The following is a 21,525-nucleotide window of genomic DNA, read 5'->3' as shown; positions in this document are numbered from 1 at the left end:
TCTCCACCCCCCCAACTTACTCCCAGCCACGCATGATGGTGAATGCCCATGATCCCCAATCCAAGCATTCAAGTTTGAAGCTACTCTGGACTACATACGGAGTCAAAGTGTGTGTGTGTGTGTGTGTGTGTGTGTACGTACTCTGGACTACATATAGAGTCAAAATGTGTGTGTGTGTGTGTGTGTGCCTATATGAACTAGTATTGCAGTACAGATCTGTGAGGATCTTTTTTTTTTTTTTTTTTGCCAGTCCTGGGACTTGAACTCAGGGTCTGAGTACTCTCCCTGAGCTTCTTTTGGCTCAAGGCTAATGCTCTACCACTTGGCCACAGCGCTACTTCTGGCTTTTTCTGGTATGTGGTACTGAGGAATTGAACCCAGGGCTTGATGCATGCTAGGCAAGCACTCTACCACTAAGCCACATTCCCAGACCCTGGGAGGATCTTATAAGTGTGTGTATTTTTAAATTTTTTTTTTGCCAGTCCTGGGCCTGGAACTCTGGGCCTAGGTGCTGTCCCGGAGCTCCTTTGGGACAATGCTAGCTCTCTAACACTTGAGCCACACCACCACTTCTTCCTTTTTCTGTGATTAATTGAAGATAAGAGTCTCATAGTCTTTCCTGCCAGGGCTGGCTTTGAACTGTGATCCTCAGATCTCAGCCTCCTGAGTAGCTAGGATTACAAGTGTAAGCTACCAGTGCCTGGCTCATATTTATTTTTTTGTCTTGAATGTTTAACTCCATTTCTAAAAAAAAAAAAAGTTTGCAACTTATGTATATACTCCTAGGTAAGACTGGTAAAAATATAAAAGGCTTCCCTTTTTTTGTTTTGAAACTGAGAGTATATACAAGATAAAGTGCCATGATGTCTTCAAGTTTTAAATAGTTCAGGAAAAAAAGCTAAGTAAAGCAAATGGCAAAGATAGTTTTCAAATGTTGAACATAGGTATAAGCAAGGGTGAGGATTAATTTTTTACATTAAAATATTTGAAAAAAATTAGGATGATTTGGAATAAGAATTCCCAGGTGCTCTTTTTTTTTTAATATTAAAGAATGTCAAGGCAATAGTCAGGAACCATCATCTCAAAAACCAAAATTAACCAACTGAAAAAATAAAGTCACTGATGTTTTTCTTTAAACTGTTATCTGTTATCTGAGAGAAACTAAAATGTGCTACTAGATTTTTCAAAATAATGTGTTATTTCATAATGATCCCTGCCCCACCCCAGTGAAACCACAGATCCACCAAAATACAGGCATAACTCATGAAAGTGAGACTTAGAAGTGAAATTCAGATGCATACTAAACCCTAGAAAGATGTCCTACCACTCGGTTTAAAGAACTCTGAGCTGGGTACCAAAGGCTCACACCTATAATCCAAGCTACTCAGAAGGCTGAGATCTGAGGACTGTAGTTCAACGCCAGCCCAGGCAGGAAAGTCTGCGACTCTTATCTCCAATTAACCACCAGAAAACTGGAAGTGGTGTTGTGGCTCAAAATGATATAGTTGCAATCCTTGAGCAGAAGAGCTCAGGGGCAGTGTCCAGGTCCTGAGTTCAAATTCCCCACTACTAACCAAAACAAAACAACAACAACAAAAAACACCTCTGAGCTGAGTGTGGTAAGCCTAGCCCATTGCCTATAATCTTCGCACACAAGAGAGAATGCACACGATGGATGGTGAATTCAACTACAACTGGGACTATAGAGCTGAAACCCTGTATTAAAATAAACTGCAAAAAAAAATAAACAACTGCTCTAGATGTTAAAATATTTAAAAAGGTTAATCCTCAGTTTCTTTACAATCTCATCCCCCCCCCAATAATTGTAGGATGAAGTGAAATGCAAGTATTAAAGACTGTAATTTTAAATTTACTGATATTGTAACCATTTTTGGTTTAGGTTTCAATCTTAGTAATTTTTTTATTCTATCTATCTATCTATCTATCTATCTATCTATCTATCTATCTATCTATCTATCTATCTATCCATCCATCTATCACTTCACCTCGGGGCTTGGGTGCTGTCCTGGAGCTCCTTTTGCTCAGGGATAGTGCTCTACCACTAGAGCCACAGTTCTAATTCTGACATTTCTGGTAATTTAGTGGAGATAAGGATCTCACAGACATTCCAGCCTGGATGGGCTTTGAATTCCAATCCTCAGATCTCAGCCTCCTGAATAGCTAGGATTACAGGTGAGCTGACAGCTCCAGACTTAATAGGATTTTAAATTTCAGAGAAGTTACACCTTTGGGCTCTTCCCCTAAGGGTATCCTCCTCCTTTAGTCTGTGTGTGAATATAATAGCCCTAGTATAGGTTCCACGACCAGTTTTATTTTAGATCTAGATTAGGATTCAATCTTAAACTTGCTTTTTATTTAAGCTATACCTAAAACATTTATGATCTTATTTGCTTTTTCTCCTATTCCAAAGTAAATTCCCTATGGTTCCTGTTTAAATGTATTTGCTGTGTTTATCATTTGTACCTAGTGACTCTGTCAATTCCCAATAGTGTAAAACCAGCAAGCAAATTATGTTTGTCTTCTCTCTTCTCCATCAAGATAAGAAATAAATCTCTGTGATTACATCTAACAACAACGTTAGATACTGAAGATGAAGTTCATTTAGAAATTAACAATGAAAGAGACCCCCCCCACATTGACAGAATTCTTGGTTCTGTTTCTAATTAATTAATGTCTTGTCTGAGTGTTTAAAATAATAGGAGCACTTCATGTTTAAAATATTGTTATTATTTTCTGGTCTTGGTGCTTGAATCCAGGTCCTGGGTGTAGTCCTTAAGCTTATTTTACTCAAGGCTAGCACTCTAGCACTTGAGCCACAATGCCACTTTGACCATTTTTTGAGTAGTTTATTGGAGATAAGAGTCTCGTAGACTTTCCTGCCCAGGCTGGCTTCAAACTGTGATCCTCAGATCTGAGTTTCCTGAGTAGGATTATAGGCGTGAGCCCCTGGGAGCTTGGCTCTTATTCTTTGCTTATATGCTGAAAATTTAATCTTTGCAAAGATTTCCTGCTTTAGTGAAGAAAACCAGAATCATCCACTTGACCATTGTAACTTTTAATAAAATCACATGTAAAATTAATAGCAATATCATTTCTCAAAATTCCATATAAATAAAATACTACAATCTAGAACCCCAGGACTGATTTCTGACAGGCCTTTTTTTTTTTTTTGTCGGAAATGGGATTTGAACTCTGGGCCTGGGCGCTGTCCCTCAGCTCTTCAGCTCAAGGCTAGCACTCTACCACTTGAACCACAGCACCACTTTAGGTTTTCTGAGTGGTTTATTGGCGATAAGAGTGTCATGGACTTTGCTGCCAGAGCTGGCTTTGAGCCAAGATCCTCAGATCTCAGCCTCCGGATTAGCTAGGATTATAGTTGTGAGCCACTGGTGCCTGGCTTGACAGGCCATTTTATGATTCTGAATCCTGGCTTTCACATGACTCAGTCAATTAATCTCATTTGTATGTGTTTGGCAAAACTGTCCCCAGCAGAGGTTTCTCATTACAAACACCCATTACTGGGATACCCATAGGAGCCAACATACAAAGAACTTTTAATCCCAGCTGCTCCTAAAGATAATTTAACTCTTCTCCAGAAGAGAGCAGAAGCAAATGCCAAATATGTAACTAGGATACCTTAAAATAGCTGCTTTAAAGCTCCAACTAATGAACATCTAGTGACTAATATTATCCCAAAGTTGTCAATTGCAAGAGAAAGCATCACTGGATAAGAAATTAATTACCATACATACACACCCTTTAAAAATGTGTGCAATTAACCACCGGAAAATCGGAAATGGTGCCGAGGCTCAAGTGGTAGAGCACTAGTCTTAAGCACAAAAAGGCTCAGGGAGAGCACCACAGCTCTGAGTTCAAGCCCCATAACTGACCAAAATAAATAAAATTTGAGGTCCTCTTTCTCCCCACCCAACACATCTTACTTACAGGATCAAAATACACATTCTGACCCAAGGAAGATATTCTCTAGTGAGCTCTTGCAAAGAATCCATTCATATCTATACTTTTGCTACCCAACAATTAACCTTAAGGCTTTCTTTCTTCTTTAATTTTTATTTTGTGTTTATGTGGTAGCCAGGAACTGAATTCTTCCTATAACTGTTTCTGACCAAACCCCTTCCCCCAAAACTAGCCACATACACTTCTGTAGTTGCCAATGCCTACTACAATGTTGGAAACAAAACAGGTTTTAAATAAACAAAAATTGAGAGATTAATGGGGAGGAATAAAATCCAGGGTGTAGCTACTTCTTTTGTTATGTCTCAGATACTGAGACTATTACACATCTTAGACTCTAAGTTTCCCAAACACAAAATATTACAGCCACTACTAGGGATCAGTAGTCTTATCTGCTTACTCTACCTGACACAGCAAATAGACAAATCAGCACACAGGTTTATCATTAATGCCTTATGGTTTTTTTTAATGAAAATGACGTTATAAAAGGCTAAGTATCTCTGTGTACACCATGCAAAGCTTCTCTATCTAAATCTGTATTTTACCTCTTATCAGTCTTCTTGAGTGTGTCTCCTTAGTTACAGAATCTATATAGTGCCCATGATATTTGCTAGGAACTGTGTTAGGGCTTTTGGTCTTGTATCTCTTTTGAACTATCTAGCCATTTGGTAATATAGTTACTATTGTTTTGGCAACTTGACAGATGAAAAAAAAGCAGCTACTTGTGCAAGGTTGGATGGCTAGTAGCTGTCAATGAAAGGATTTAAGCTTACATATTGTGACTAAAACATAACCTTCAGTCCCCAATTAATCCAATTAAGTAATCTGCCAGCCAAAAGGGAGTTTCAGAACTCTACAGCCAACCTCATCATTTCTGAATGACCAGAAACAAATATAACTTGTGAAAAATCTTCAGATCAACAAATTTAAGAAGACCGTTGCTGGAGAGAAACACTTTGTATTTAGCCTGGAGACTAGATAACCAAGGAAGTGTAGGTAAAGAGAAATGTTGATCAATGACAGACTCACTGGGTACTACAGCAAGTAGTCAAAGTAGTTAGAAAGTCAGGATACTGTGCTACCCAAGTCAAAAACTGTTAAAGAGACAAAGTTGAAAAGTTAAACTGTTAAGACATAATCTAAAAAGTCAACATCAGATTTAATGATATGATGAACTGGCAGAGGAAAATTTTCTTTTAGAATGCCTTAAAGACAGAAAAATGTTCAACCGCAGTTCAAGAAATAATGCTGAGAAGGCCAAGAGAGAAATTGGGCAGTGGCTAGAAGGGGAAGTAGGCTCTCAAGATTTATTTTTTCAAAATTTAAGAAGTTAATAAAAGGAGCTGGGAAGGTGGCTCAGAGGTAGAGTGCTTGCCTTGCATGCATGAGGCTCTGGCTTCTCAGCACCACATAAGCAGAAAAAGCCAGAAGGCTGAGGCTCATGTGGCAGAGTGCTGGTCTACAGCTGAAGAGCTGGGACAAGTGCCCAGGCCCAGAGTTCAGGCCCCACAACTGACAAAAAAAAAAGTTAATAAAAATGCTGATGAAGGGGCTGGGAAGGTGGCTCAGTGGTAGAGTGCTTGTCTTGCATGCATGAGGCCCTGGGTTCGATTCCTCAGCACCACATAAGCAAAAAGAAAAAAAGCCAGAAGTGGTGCTGTGGCTCAAGTGGTAGAGCGCTAGAGCTGAGGGACAGCACCCAGGCCCAGAGTTCAGGCCCACGACCGGGCCAAAAAAAAAAAAAAAAAAAAACAAAAATGCTGATGAAAGAGGGCTGGGAAGGTGGCTCAGTGGTAGAGTGCTTGTCTTGCATGCATGAGGTCCTGGGTTCGATTCCTCAGCACCACCTAAGCAGAAAAAAAAAAGCCGGAAGTGGTGCTATGGCTCAAGTGGTAGCATGCTAGCCTTGAGCTGAAGAGCTGAGGGACAGTGCCCAGGCCCAGAGTTCAGGCCCCACGACCGGACCAAAAAAAAACAAAACAAAACAAAACAAAAAACAAACAAACCGGATTGCTACTTATTACTCCTTTTTAAGGAGGAGGTACCCAGAACTAGCAGACAAGAGTGTGCCTAACCTTCACCTCATGAAAAGCCATGCAGTCTCTCAAGTCTCAGGGCTACATGAAGAACAATTTGCCTGGAGGCGTTTTTATTGGTACCTATCCAACGAAGGTATCCAGTATCTCCGTGATTACCTCCACCTGCCTCCTGAGATTGTGCCTGCTACCTTGCACCGCAGCCAACCTGAGACTGGAAGGCCTCAACCAAAAGGTCTGGAGGGCTAGTGACCTGCAAGACTCACAAGAGGTGAAGCTGACAGAGACACTACAGATGGAGTGCTGTGCCCCCTGTGCTGACAAGAAAGCCAAGGCTGGGGCTGGGTCAGCAAGTGAATTCCCGTTTAGAGGTGGATTTGGTCGGGGAAGTGGTCAGCCACCCCGGTAAAGATGGAGAGGATTGTTTTGTGTTGAATAAACTTGTAGCCAGGGGCTGGGAAGGTGGCTCTGTGGTAGAGTGCTTGCCTTGCATGCCTGAGGCCCTGGGTTCGATTCCTCAGCACCACATAAGCAAAAAGAAAAAAAAAAGCTGGAAGTGGCGCTGTGGCTCAAGTGGTAAAGCGCTAGCCTTGAGCTGAAGAGCTGAGGGACAGTGCCCAGGCCCAGAGTTCAGGCCCCATGACCAGACCTCCCCAAAAAATAAATAAATAAAAAATAAACCTGTAGCCAGAAAAAAAAAAGTTGTGATTTATAGTAATCAAGCAGATATGAATAAAGGAGAAACTAACAAAGGACAAAAGTATAGACCATGAAGCAATCCTAACTACTTACAGAAAAGCAGAATAAAAAAGAGAAATTAGGGCTGGGAAGGTGGCTCAGTGGTAGAGCGCTTGCCTTGCAAGCCTGAGGCCCTGGGTTCAATTCCCCAGCACCACATAAGCAAAAAGAAAAAAAAGCCGGAAGTGGCACTATGGCTCAAGTGGTAGAGTGCTAGCCTTGAGCTGAAGAGCTGAGAGACAGCACCCAGGCCCAGAGTTCAGGCCCCATGACTGGACCCCCCCCCAAAAAAAAGAAATTAGTACCTGACAGGTATGATGCAAAATGAAAAGGTGATAAGAACAGTAGATCCTAGTCAATCTAGTGTGGTTTGTATAGTAAAGGGAACGAAGTATACAGTAGAATATGTACAGGTAAAATTATCATAAAAATTTAAGCACAGGACTAGATTCTTGGGATTCTTACATTTAGGAAAAAAATTAAATACAGAAATAAAGTGAGAATATCTGAGTTAAATCTAAATAGCAGGTGAAAAAAATAAAGTAAATGATAAAAAACCAAGTATTCCTAATTAATAAAAAGATTACTAGAAAACTGATGCCACCCCACCATATACACCCCTCAAAAAAAAATCTTTTCAATATGCTGGGAGCCAGTGGTTTTCACCTGTGATCCTAGCTACTTAGGAGGCTGAGATCTGAGGATCATGGTTCAAAGCCAGCCAGGCAGAAAAGTCTGTGGGATTCTTATGTCCAACTAACCATATATATATATATATATATATATATATATTATATATATGAAAAAATTATTTCAAATTTTCTAAGAAAAATAATGATTTAGATTTTTGTTGTTATTTGTACCAGTCCTGTGGCTTGGTGGTTAATCGGAAGTGGGAATCTCACAAAATTTGCTGTTAGGCCTGGTTTCAAACCACAATCCTCAGATCTCAGCCTCCTAAGTAGCTAGGGTTACAGAGAATGAGCCACTGGCACCTGCCATAATTTAGACTGTTTAAGGAAGCATTTAATATGATTAATAATACAATGCTTAAAATATCAACAATATTATTTTCCATGGCACCCAGTTTGGCCATTTAATTGTTACTCAAAATACATTCAGGGAGTCTTAAGTCCAACAACTGTCTGCTCAGAGTTCAATGTATAAAGCTAAATGTTAATTAAACTAAATTAAGTCCCATTATTCTCCTTAGTTTATATACTTTGATGCCACTATTAACAGTTTTCCTAATTAGAATAAAATTACTGTAAGAAGAAAAAACTTTCACATTTGAAGATTTAACAGTAGACTATCACCCAGACATTTAAACATCATTTATATTTCTTAATTATTTACTTTTCAAGTCCACTTAGAAGACAATGTTACATTTATTAAAACTGTTAAAAGTAAAATTAAGTAATTTTTACTAGCTTAAAAATAAATCTTGTTTTTCATTCTGATGGAAAAAAATGCAATATCTCTAAGATTATTAAATAATTGCAAATATGACTACTACGTTATCTTAAAATTTACTTACCTCCTTAATAGCATCTTCACTAGGGAGCATTGAACATAAACATGTGATATAAGCTTGCTGAAAAGACGAGACATGTGCAATTTCTTTAGATTCTGCACACAATTTTGATAAAGAAGTAGCCTGGTATATGCAGTTAGATTTCAACAAATGTTTTATTCGCATTTGCAGGAAAGAAGGTCCTTCTTGTGCAATCAACTTATTGACTAGAAAAAGAAAAAAAGTACTATGATAACATACCACATAACATGTCAAGCCTTTTTTTTTTTTTAATGTCAGTATGGGAAGTCAGTACTGTCCTTCAGCTTTTTGCTCAAAGCTGGTGGCTCTACCATTTGAGCCAAGCTCCACTTCCAGCTTTTTGCTGGTTAATTGGACATAAAAATTTAATGGACTGCCCAGGCTGGCTTGAAACCATGAACCTCAGATCTCAGTCTCTTTAGCAGATAGGATTTATATGGCTTGAGCCACCATGCCCGGCTACATGTCAGTCTTAAAGTGAAAATTCCTTATTATTGGTTGTGCTGGTCCTGGGGCTTGAACTCAGGGCCTGGGCACTGTCCCCAAGCTTTTTTGTTGAAGACTACTACTGTACCACTTGAGCCACAGCTCCACTTCTGGCTTTTGGTGGTTAACTGGAGATAAAGAGTCTCATGGACTTTTCTGCCTGAGCTTGCTTTAAACCATGATCCTAAGATCTCAAACTCCAGAGAAACTAGGATACAGGTGTAAGCCAATAGCACCTGGCTTATTGGTTTGCTTTTGCTTAATGAAAATTCAGTTGATATAAGTGGGAAGATAATTCTGGTCTTAATATTTCTCTAATAAAGATGAGTGAAAAATAAATTTGCTAATGATTTCCACACGATCATTAATTTCACTCTGAACAAAAATTATTTGACCATCTCTTTCACTTTCTAATGAAACTAGGAATGGTGAAATAAACTATAACTTAAATGCAAGAAGATACAAAAAGTAACCTATTGAATATTAATGCCTATCAATTGAGTACTTAGGCAATACCAAGTTTTATGCCAGATGCTTTTATATACCTCTCATTTATTCTTCACACCACCACCAAGGCAAGTATTATCTCCACTTTAAGGTTAGGAAAATTAATATTCAGGTTAGGTGACTTGCCAAGGATTCCAAAGCCAGTGGTGCTGTTTCCTCTAAACCAGGCATTTCTCAAAGTGTGTTCCACCGACCAAAAGACCTGAGAGATACTCCTAGAAAAAAAAAAGGATTCCTTGGTCAAATCTCTGAACAGTCCTGCAATAAAGAAAACTGTTCACTTTTTGTTTAACCCAATAATTCCCAAACTGATTTGACCAGAGAACCCTTTTATACATATTATCAGTACCCAGTAAAACATATGTTCCTGGTTTAGTACACACTTTGGAAAATGCTGTTCTGAGTAGGCTGAGTAATAAGCAACTAAGCAATGAGTACAATGCTCTGAACAAGCACTTAATTTCTGAATAGGAAATATTCAACAAGTGCGCGACAGTACATATTAGAAAAAAAAAGGCTGGTATTTGGCATGTCAAGCCGGGCAGTAAGTAAATAAATACCTTTAGGTGGTTAAGGTAATCCAGTTTCTCAGACTTGAGAGTGTACCTACTGAATCATCTGGAGTTTATTAAAATGCATATTGATTGTTTAGATCTAGAATGAGGCTTTAAATTTTATTTTTCTAACAAGAAACCCAGTGATTGAACAAGTTTTTAAAAGTTATTTTTAAGGTAGGTAACACTCTTGTCAATCTCTGTTGGTCTCTCTTATAATCTTACCATGTCTTACCATCTTTCTTACCATGTCTTGTTAACTTATTGTTCTCTACAGAACTAAGCACAATGTTTTATATATTAAACATACTTAAGAAAACTATGTACTTAGCAACTGAAGGGTTATCAATATCTAGTCAAAGCTTTTATACCTCATCTGTGTCCAAATTTTATTTGGACAATTTTAATTATATGGTCTTGGGTATGTGTGACCTCTCACTTGTTTTATATATTGAATGAGATAGGAAAGCTCAGCTACAGTGCCCAACACATAGTAGGAACTTTTCAAATTATAGTTATTATCTCTGAGATAAAACTACTTTTACTTAATAAATTGCAACTGCATTACAGTATTTTTTTTTTCATTTTTGCAGTGCTAGGAATCAATTCTAGAGTTTTATGCATGCTAGCCAAGTAGCATACTATTGTGCCGTATCTCCAGTCCCATTATATCAAATAGCACAACTAAATTTTGATTTAAAAAAATCATTTAGATATAATATGTAAGTGTGTTTGTGAAAGTCGATGTGGATGTATCTCAAAAGTGTATCAACTGTCTAATGCCCAATGTTTGGTTTGATCTCCAGCACCTCAAAAAAACAAAACAAGGTTGGGGGAGAGGCACAGGACACATCATGTGTTTCAATAAGTATTTATTGACAAGTCTCAGTCTTAATCATGAACTTTTTATTAATTTTGTTCAAGAATTTAATATAAAAATTTTAAAATTCCTATAGGGTCCTCATCACTTAAGACTCCTTTGCCTTTCCTTTTACTGAATTGTTTCCGTTACAAAGCCATGCATGGTACATGGGAGGCAATTGAGAGGCAAAGGCAAAAAAAAATCATGATTTTGAGGCCAACCTGGGATATGTGGTAAGACCTCATCTCAAAGAAAAACAAGGTATGCGACAAACATCACTTTATCTTATGTATAATCATATAACCAGATTCTTTTTTGCATGTGTGCCAGTCCTGGGGTTTGAGTTCAGGCCCTGGACAATGTCTCTGAGCTGTTGTGCTCAAGGACAGCATTCTACTACTTGAGTCACAACTCCACTTGTAGCTTTTTTTTTCCTGTCGGTCATGGGGCTTGAATTCTGGGCCTTGGCACTGTCCCTATCCTCTTCAGCTCAAGGCACTTGGGCCACAGTGCCACTTCCAGTTTTCTGGTAGTAACTGGAGGGAAGAATTTCATGGCCTTGCCTGCCTGGGCTGGCTTTGAACTGTGATCCTCAGATCTCAGCCTCCTGAGTAGCTAGGATTGCAGGAGTGAGCCCCAGGTAATTCTAACTTTTTGATGGTTAGTTGGAGGTTAGAGTCTTATGGACTTTTCTGCCCAGGCTGGCTTTGAATTGAGTTCTTCAGGTCTCAGCTTCATGAGTAGCTAGGATTACAGGCGTGAACCACCTGTGCCTGGCTCATATAACCACATTTAAGTCACTTTAAAAAGAACCCTACCACTGGGTGCCAATGGTTCACGCCTTTAATCCTAGCTACTCTGGAGGCTGAGATCTAAGAATCAGTTTGATACCAGACTGGGCAGGAGAGTGCATGAGACTCTTTATCTTTAATAACCTACCAAAAAGCTAGTAGTGGATCTGTGGTTCAAGTGGTAGAGTGCTAGCCTTAAGCAAAAGTAGCTCAGGAATAGTACTCAGGCCCTAAGTTCAAGCCCCAAAACTAGCACAAAAGAACACTTCTGGATCTTTGTTAATCAAGCCAGCTAGAAGTGTCAAATGGTACTTCAGTTATAAACGTTTTATTGTGGGTGTGTGGAAGAAAGGGAGACACAAAATACAAGACAGAAAAAAAATTTCATGGACTTTTTAAATTCAAAAAATTAAACTTGTATTTACTGAGCTCCTCCAAAGTAAAAAAAAAGTTAACTTTTATGTTTCTGTTACCACTTTATTGAATAGAAGATAATAAAATAATCATTTCTTTTTTCTTTCTTTTTTCTTTTTTGTCAGTCATGGGGCCTGAACTCTGGGCGCTGTCCCTCAGCTCTTCAGCTCATGGCTAGCACTCTACCATTTGAGCTACAGTACTACTTCTGGCCTTTTCTGTTTATGAGATGCTGAGAAATCAAACCAAGGGCCTCACACATGCAAGGCAAGCACTCTACTACTGCCACCTTCCCAGCCCTAAAATAATCATTTCTTTATGACATCAAATATATTCATATTTGGGTTAAAGAAACAGTATATACGAAACATTTTCTAGTTTGTGTGTGGTGATCCATATTTGTAATCACAGCACTAAGGAGGTTAAGGCAGGAGGATCCTTAGTTCATGGATGGTCTGGATTACATAGTAAGATCCCTGCCTGTCTGGGAAAAAAAAAATTCTCGTCTTTGATCTGAAAATTTAAGTCTACCACTTACACTGTGGTACTATGGTGTAGAATCATGTGCCCATTCAGAGTCATAAATGGTGACTGCTTAATTATTCTTTATTAGGGTAAAGATAACACAGGATTCTAGGCAAGCAATTTTCTACTCACTTCTTGATGACATATATTTTAATCTCAACTCTACCCATTGTTCTCTTGGGCTTGGGGCATGCTTACACAGAGCCTGTATTCTCTGTCCCAGCCAAGATTTATCTGGATTAGGATGTACCTAATTTTGGATGCTTTTGAAACCAAAGTCCTGGGCTGCATAATATTTCAGTCAATGATAACCTACACATAATTACCATGGTAGTCCTGTCAGATTATAATGCAGTTAAAAAATTCCTACTGACAATTTAGCCATTATAACATTAAAGTCACATGAGTTACTTATACATTTGTGATGTTGCTACTGATGTAAACAAACCTATTGGCAAAGTCAGTCTTATAAAGTTATATATGGAACATAGTAATGATGATCAATACAACTATTTCTGGTCTATGTATTTACTTTTCTTATTGGTTAAGAGTGCACTCCTACTACTTAGTAAAGAAATAGTTTAAGCTGGGTGCTGGGAGCTGTAATCCTAGCTATTCAGAAGGATAAGATTTGAGGATCATGGTTCAAAGTTTGCCCAGGCAGGAAGGTTTGTGAAACTCTTACTTCCAATTAACTACTAAAAAGCTGGAAGGAGAGTTGTGGTTCAAGTGGTAGAGTGCCTTGAGCAAAATAGCTCAGGGGCAGCACCCAGGACTGGCACAAAACCAAAAAAAAAACTCCACTTGACTGTATGAACAGTATTGAATGTTATGCCAGTGGCAGTCTCAAGTATTTTATATTACCACACCTCTTGATTGCCAAGAGACAGCTTTGAATGAGTGACTTTGTGTAAGTATATTCTACAATGTTCACACAAAGAAACTAATGACTCAGTTCTCAGAACATATCCCCATCATTAAGCAGCAGTGCATGACTGTACTTGGCACTGCCTCTTAACAGCTTTCATCAATAGTAAGGTGGCATTTAAGTCTTCATCTGCCTGTATTTAAAAGGAATGCCATTGCCGGGCACTGGTGGCTCAAGCCTATAATCCTAGCTACTCAGGAAGCTGAGATCTGAGGATCATGGTTCAAAGTCAGCCAGGGCAGGAAAGTCTGTGAAACTCTTATCTCCAATAAACCACCAGAAAACCGGAAGTGGTGCTTTGGCTCAAGTGGTAGAGCACTGGCCTTGAGCTGAAGAGCTGAGGGACAGCACTCAGGCCCAGAGTTCAAGCCCCATGACCAGAAAAAAAGAAAAGAAAAAAGGAATGCCATTTGAGGACTTTAACACAAAACAATGAAAATCAATTTCTTTTTTTATTTAACAGCTCTTTTCCTCATTCTTTGCCAGTGCAAATAATAAACAGAATCATCAAAGCACAGAACCAAGAGAAACTGAAGCACCTTTATGCCAATCTCACTGCACAGTAAAGTGAAACAGCATGTTTTCACTTGATCAAACATGATAAATAAATCAGCTCACTGGGATATTTCAAGGCATCAATTTTTTTGTTCTAACTTGTTCAATTATGGATAATCTCAGAAGTCAAAAGGCAGAGGTAGGAGGATGTCCAGTTTCAAGCTAGTCTGTGAGAAGTGAGAACTTGTCATGAAGGAAGGAAGGGAGGGAGAGAAAGAGGGAGGGAAGGAGAAAGAGGGAAGGAAAAAGCTGGACACCAGTGGCTCATGCTGAGATCTGAGGATGGAATTTCAAAGCCAGCCCAAGCAGGAAAAGTCCATAAGACTCTTATGGCTAAATAACTGCCAAAAAGCTGGAAATGAAGCTGTGGCTCAAGTGGTAGGGCACCAGCCCTAAGGAAAAAGGGACAGTGCCCAGGCCTTAAGTTCAAGTCCCAGAACTAACACCAATATACATACACAGACAAATAAATTATGTAAGTAAGTGTGGATGCTTACTCCTCTCATCCTAGCTACTTTTGTTCCAGCAACAGTTATGGAGATGGTAAATGCATGCAATCCCAGCTATGTGGGAGGCATACGTTGTAGGATATGTTTAAGGCCAGCCCCAGGCAAAAATGTGAGTCCCTATCTGAAAATTAACCTAAGCTAGGTGCCAGTGGTTGGATACTAGTTACTCAGAAGGCTGAGATCTGAGGATCAAGGTGCAGCCCAGGCAGAGAGATTTGAGATTCTTATCTCCAACTGACCAGCAAAGATACAGAACTAGAGGTATGGCTCAAGTGGGAGAACACCAGTCTTGAGCTAACCAAGTATCAAGCCCTGAGTTCAAATTTCCACACTGCCAAAAAACTTTAAATTGTTGTGCAACTTGTTTAACCTCAGAAATATATGTGATCCTTTGAACTTTCAACAAACTTGAAGCAAATAAGGTTAAAACTGTTAACTATATTAAACACTTTTTTAGCTTGTCTAAAATACAAAGGTCAACTCAAACAATTTTTTTCTTTTTTTTTTTTTTGTTGGTTGTGGGGCCTGAACTTTGGGCACTGGGCACTGTCCCTCAGCTCTTCAACTCAAGGCTGGCACTCTACCACTTAAGCCACAGCGCCACTTCCAGCTTTTTCTGGTTATATGGTGCTGAGGAATCTAATCCAGGGCCTCCTGCATGCAAGGCAAGCATTCTAACACTGAGCCACCTTCCAGCCCCAATTTTTTAGTCTTATATTTACAGTGTTGCAAATAAAAAAAATGTCATTCTTCATATTATTCTGTAAAACACTGAATTATAATTATTTCAAAAGTGTAAGCTAAAAAGCACTTTATTCCATGATCTTAGCTATAGTAAACAATGAAGAATATATGAGCATAGCTCTACTATCCACCAATACTAACAGCAGACTATTTCTACTTCAGAAACTGTAAATACTGCTACTCAATGCAAAGGGAAATTTAAATGCTACCTAAAAATACAAATGAACCAAATATTAAGTGCTGAAAGTTGATTTGTAATTGAAGGAAGTGACACTGTGGCTCAAGTAGTAGAGCACTAGCCTTGAGCTGAAGAGCTGAGGGAAAGTGCCCAGGCCCAGAGTTCAAGCCCCATGACCAACAAGGAAAAAAAGAAAGAAAATTGAAAAATTAAGTATATACTGGTAAAATTTGCAAAAGTTCAAAACATAATTAACTTCTCCGATATGTTTAAAACTTACCTTCCTGGGGGGATGTTATCCAAAAAGAAATGTACGCTTTACCTGATTTATATAACGCCTTTGTACATTTCCTTTATAAAACAATAATTTAAATAAAAAGACTTACCTTCCTCCGTTTCTACTGGTTGCTGAGAAAGAATTTTAAGAAGAATTGGATTTTTCCACACCCCTTCCTTAGTTACATGAACCAGTATTTGTAGATTATTATTCCCAAATTCCAATAATGCATCATGTGACTCCTAAAAAGGAGCAAATGAACAAATTCAGAAAACAAGCTAAAAATGAACAATATATATATATATATATATATATATATATAATCTGAGCTATAAATAGAAAGATCTAGATTTGGTTTTCCTAAAACACAGACACACAAAACCACAAAACTGGTATTAAAGCTTTAAGTCATGCCATATTTTACAAAAACCAGGACCCTTTCAACTAAAGATTTTTTTGGCAGTATTAGGGCTTGACCTCAGTGCCTTGTACTTACTAAACAGGTAGTTTTTTTTCCTTTGGTCAGTTGTGGGGCTTAAACTCAGGGCTAGGGCACTGTACTTGAAGCTCTTTTGCTCAAAACTAGCACTCTACACCATTCTGATTCACAGCACCACTTCCAGTTGTCTGGTGGCTAATTAGAAATAAGAGTCTTAAAGAATTTCCTACTTGGGAATTACAAATCTCAGATCTCAGTCTCATTAGTAGCTAGGATTTCAGGCATGAACCACCAGTACTTAGCTAAAGAATACTTTTAAGAGCCAGATGCCAATGGCTCACACTTGTAATCCTAGATACTGAGGAGGCTGAGATCTGAGGATAGAGTTTCGAAGCCAGCTCACAAGTCCTTAAGACTCTTATCTCCAATTAACCACCAAAAAGCTGGAAGTGCTGTAATTCAAGGTAGACCACTATCCCTGAGCAAAAAAAAGCTCAGGGATAGCTCCCAGGCCAGCATCAAAGAAAGAGAATACTATTAAAAATGTTTAACTTGAGGGCTTGGAATGTGGCTTAGTGGTAGAGTGCTTGCCTAGCATGCATGAAGCCCTGGGTTCAATTCCTCAGTATCACAAAAACAGAAAAAGCCAGAAGTGGTGCTGTGGCTCAAGTGGTTGAGTGCTAGTCTTGAGCAAAGAAGCTCAGGGACAGTGCCCAGGCCCCAAGTTGAAGCCCCCAGGTCTGGCACCAAAAAATAAAAAATAAAAATAAATAAAAATAAAATTTACCTTGATTTTATTCAGGTAAAATGATTACTACAATAAATTAGATCCTAAAATTAATATTGAATATTTTCTGTGCCACAATCAAAATGGCCAGATTCTCATTGCAGGAGCTGATTTAACTATTTTAAAGTCATTGGTACAGCTTTCATGTAAATGAAAGTAAGTATTCTTAGCCTACTTCCTTCAGCCAAAAATATTACTTAAATATTCATTAAATACACTGTTGTATAATTATTTAAGTTCTATTATTATTCAAGTAAGAGGTGGCTCTATATAAAATGCTATAAAAAGTCTAGTTCATTAGCAGTTATTTTACCTTCTCAGCATAGGAAAAACAATGTAATTGCCAATAGGTACTCTTCAAAGTACTTACATACAAAGGGCGAAGGAAAAGGGGCCAGAAATTGAATACCATAGAAATGGTCAAGTATATGTCTCCATGCCCTTTGCTACTAGAAGGGATTATGGATTATAGTCATCTTGTTTCTATTTTCCAGATTTTTAGCTTGTTTCCGTGTGTGTGTGTGTGGTGTGTCGTGTGTTGTGTGTAGTGATCTTGTTTCTATTTTCCAGATTTTTAGCTTGTTTCCGAGTGTGTGTGTGTGTGTATAGTGATCTTGTTTCTATTTTCCAGATTTTTAGCTTGTTTGTGTGTGTGTGTATAGTGATCTTGTTTCTATTTTCCAGATTTTTAGCTTGTTTCCGTGTGTGTGTGTGTGTGTGTGTGTGTGTGTGTGTGTGTGTACACTGTCCCTGAGGTGTTGTTTTTTTTTCCTCCTGAGGTGTTGTTTTTTTTTCCTCCTTAAGGCTAGCATTATTCCACTTAAGTCACCATTCTCGATTTCTGGCTTTTCTGGTAGCTCATTGGAGATAAAAAGTCTCATGAACTTTCCTGCTAGGTCTGGCTTCAAACCATGATCCTTGAATTCTTAACCTCCTGAGTTTACAGGTGTGAAACATCAGCACCCAGCCTTGTTAAAATGCTTATTTTAAAATGCTTAAATTCTCTAGGAACATAAACTTCTTTTTACAGTAATACAAGATAGAAATATTTCCATATCTAAGAATTTAGTTTTATATTAAGTCAAATAAAACAGAACATAAAAATCCCCATCTTAACATCCAAATTATATGAAGACAGACTTATACTACATACCTAGATTCACCCCCTGCTAAGATATCTTCTACTAAAAAAGAATTTAAGAAATGTGGTAGAGTGCTTGCCTAGCATGCATGAAACCCTGGGTTTGATACCTTAGTACCAAATAAGCAGAAAAAGCCCTAAGTGGAGGTGTGGCTCAATGATAAGAGCACTAGTCTTGAGCCAAAGAAGCTCAGGAACAGTGCTCAGGCCCTGAGTTCAAGCTCCAGGACTGGCAGGCAAAGGGAAAGGAAAGGAAAGGAACTGCTGCATAGGGCGATGCACCACCTTAGTGCCAACACTCAAGAGGCTGAGGCAGAAAGATTGAAAGTTCCAGGCTAACCTGGGCAGCACAGATTTCAAGGCCAATTTGGATTATACAGTGACACCCTATCTAGAATAAAAAGACATGAAAATTAGACTCCCAATCAACAGTTTACTAACAGCAATATTTAATTATCAATCATTTGAGTTAGATATTAATGTTGTAAGTTCCCTTTAATATCTGATATACTCAGAAGATCTTTATCTTAGGACACTGATTTTCCAATAAAAACCAAGATTCTGTGTGAAATTTTCAGAATTTCCTGTCTCAAATTATCAAATTTACAATACATAGAAAATGTGTGGGGGGGTAGTAGGGGGGACTGGGAAGGTGGCTCAGTGGTAGAGCACTTGCCTTGCATGCATGAGGCTCTGGATTTGATTCCTCAGTACCACATAAGCAGGAAAAAAAAAAGCCAGAAGTGGTGCTATGGCTCAAGTGGTAGTGTGCTAGCCTTGAGCTGAAGAGCTAAGGGACAGCGCCCAGGCCCAGAGTTCAAGTCCCACAACAACAACAACAACAAAAGTTTTTCTTTTAAATGTTTTCTCACTCCTCCCTCTAAATTTGATTTAGTTTTTTTTTTGTGACAAGGAATCACTATATTCCCCAGGCTAATCTAGAACCAGCTTCCCAAAAAAGCTGGAAGTAAAGGCATGTATCACCACACTTAATTTTAAGGTTTGTTTTTTTTTTTCCCATTTGTTAAAGCTAGAAATTCAGTACACTCAGAATAAGAATAGTATAAGGGCTGGGAGTGTGGCTTAGTGGTAGAGTGCTTGCCTAGCATGCATGAAGTCTGGGTTCAATTCCTCAGTAACACATAAACAGAAAAAGCCAGAAATAATGCTGTGGCTCAAGTGGTACAGTGCTAGCCTTGAGCAAATGAATCTCATGGACAATGCTCAGGCTCTGAGCTCAAGTCCCAGGACTGGCAAAAAAATAAAAAATTTAAAAAATATAAAAATTCTATGTTAAAAAATCTTAAAACAAAACAAAAAAAGTCCATGTTGCTGGAAACACAAATGACCCTCTAGTATCAGAAAATGAATATACAAGCCAGGCACCGGTGGCTCACGCCTGTAATCCTAACTACTCAGGAGGCTGAGATCTGGGGATCACGGTTCAAAGCCAACCAGGGAAGGAAAAGTCTTTGAGACTCTTATCTCCAATAAACCATTCGGAAAACCGGAAGTGGTGCTGTGGCTCAAATGGTAGAGCACTATCCTTGAACTGAAGAGCTGAGGGACAACACCCAGGCCCAGAGTTCAAGCCCCACGACTGACCAAAAAAGAAAAAAAAGAAAATGAATACACACACACAAGAGATATAGGAGATTTCATCAAGGCATTTTACTTCTATACAGAACAGTGGTCTGCAACATTCCCTAGAGTTAAGGGGAGGAACACTGGGTTAGATGGTCTGCTCAGTTTTTATCCTAACCCACAGGGTGACACTGTCTCTTCTTTTCCTTGTTGCTAAGGAGTCAGGCTCATAATTTATTTATTTTGATAATTGGTTACCAGGGTAATGGTATAATACAAGGAAGTCAGAAAGTACTCTCACTGGGCTGGGAATGTGGCTAAGTGGTAGAGGCTTGCCCAGTATGCTTGAAGCCCTGGGTTTGATTCCCCAGTACCACATACACAGAAAAAGCCAGAAGTTGTGCTATGGCTCAATCAAGAGATGCTTAGGGACAGTGCCAGGCTCTGAGTTCAAGTCCCAGGAGCAAAAAAAGAAAAAAAGCACTCCAACCATCAGTGAAAGGTCCCTATTGGGGTAGGGGCTGTCCTTTTGGGAGGCAAAAGCACACATTCATCTCATCACAACTGGCTGGAAATAGGGCTGGGGACAGGGCTAGGGATGGGACTGCCGATTACAGCTGGAGGAGGTTGGTAAAGTCATTGGGAAGTTCCCACTCAAGGGGGTGGAGGTGGGGTCTATTCCTTAACTTCATACATTTGACATGGCTGCCTGATCGTAACTATCATCTGTGTTGTTTGTAATCAAATGCTTCCAGGAAGTTATCAGTACCAGGAAATATCAACACAGAATGGTATGACTAGTTACAAGATGGAGACATTTTAGTTTGACAGAAAGGATTGCTTTTCTAACATCAGACTAGAGAAATAGCTCAGTAGTATACTTGTACTAGACACAAAGCCCTGGATTCTATATCCTTAGCATAAATAAATAAATAAATAAATAAATATTCATTCCAGAGTGTGTACCTTATTTCTATATAGGAAAAAGGTATGGAAATCACCATAAACACTAAGTAAAACTATTCTATTTGCAGCTTGATTTGATAAAAACTACTCTTCCTAAAAGTATGCTCAACACCAATTGCTGTCTTCTCCATTTATCACATTAAAAAAAAGAGTAGAGCCAGGTGCTGGTGGCTCACTCCTGTAATTCTAGCTACTCAGGAGACTAAGATCTGAGGATCACAGTTCAAAGCCAGCCCGGGCAGGAGAGACCATGAGACTCCTATCTCCAATAAACCACCAGAAAACCAGAAGTGGCGCTGTAGCTCAAGTGGTAGAGAGCTCACCTTGAGCTGAAGAGCTGAGGGACAGTGCCCAGGCCCAGAGTTCAAGCTCCACGGCCAACCAAAAAAAAAAAAAACCACAAAAGTAGAGTTTTCATTTCTAGATTTCAACAGGGACCATGTCTCACATTTGTCTGTACTCCCACATCATAAATTTTACTAATACACATTCAAAATATATATATATTACATGTCTGATAACTACTGAAAGGCATTGATTTTGCTCAGGCAAACAATTTAAGAAGACAATAAAGTAATATGAAAGTACTATCTCTAAAGAAAATATTAACCAAAAAGACCATACAACAAAACAAATTACCTATAGGCCTTATAAGCCTGATCTATTAAAAAAAAAAAAAAACCAATGTGCTCATCAGGTATGGTGGGACACATCTATAATCCTAGCACTCAGGTTTCTGAGGACAAGAGGATTACCAATTCCAGTCCAGCTATGCTACACAGCAAGATCCTGTCTCCAAAAACAAGCAAAAAAAAAAAAAAAAATCAGGGCTGGGAAGGTGGCTCAGTGGTAAAGTGCTTGCCTTGCATGCATGAGGCCCTGGGTGCAATTCCTCAGCACCACATAAGCAGGAAAAGCCAAAGCCAGAAGTGGTGCTATGGCTCAAGTGGTAG

At 38.9% G+C, this 21,525-nt stretch overlaps 1 protein-coding gene across 2 annotated transcripts in view; it reads right to left on the bottom strand.

Moving 5' to 3' along the window:
- The window catches only part of Rlf (rearranged L-myc fusion), a 67,985-nt gene that overhangs the window by 21,139 nt on the left and 25,321 nt on the right, over nt 1-21,525 (bottom strand). Inside the window, exons 4-5 of one of the 2 annotated variants that reach the window (XM_013016966.1) lie at nt 15,765-15,897; nt 8,308-8,510 (exon numbers count right to left, since the gene is read on the bottom strand). In XM_013016966.1, coding sequence (XP_012872420.1) covers nt 8,308-8,510; nt 15,765-15,897 — 336 coding nt within the window. Of the gene's footprint in view, nt 1-8,307; nt 8,511-9,356; nt 9,430-15,764; nt 15,898-21,525 lie in introns of those variants that run through there. The other variant, XM_013016967.1, reaches the window with a different exon arrangement.

This window comes from Dipodomys ordii, unplaced genomic scaffold (genome assembly GCF_000151885.1).
Source record: "Dipodomys ordii isolate 6190 unplaced genomic scaffold, Dord_2.0 Scaffold33, whole genome shotgun sequence".
NCBI classification, from domain to species: domain Eukaryota; kingdom Metazoa; phylum Chordata; class Mammalia; order Rodentia; family Heteromyidae; genus Dipodomys; species Dipodomys ordii.
The sequence above is the reverse complement of the archived record's forward strand: the minus strand, read 5'-3'. Positions and strand labels throughout refer to the sequence as shown.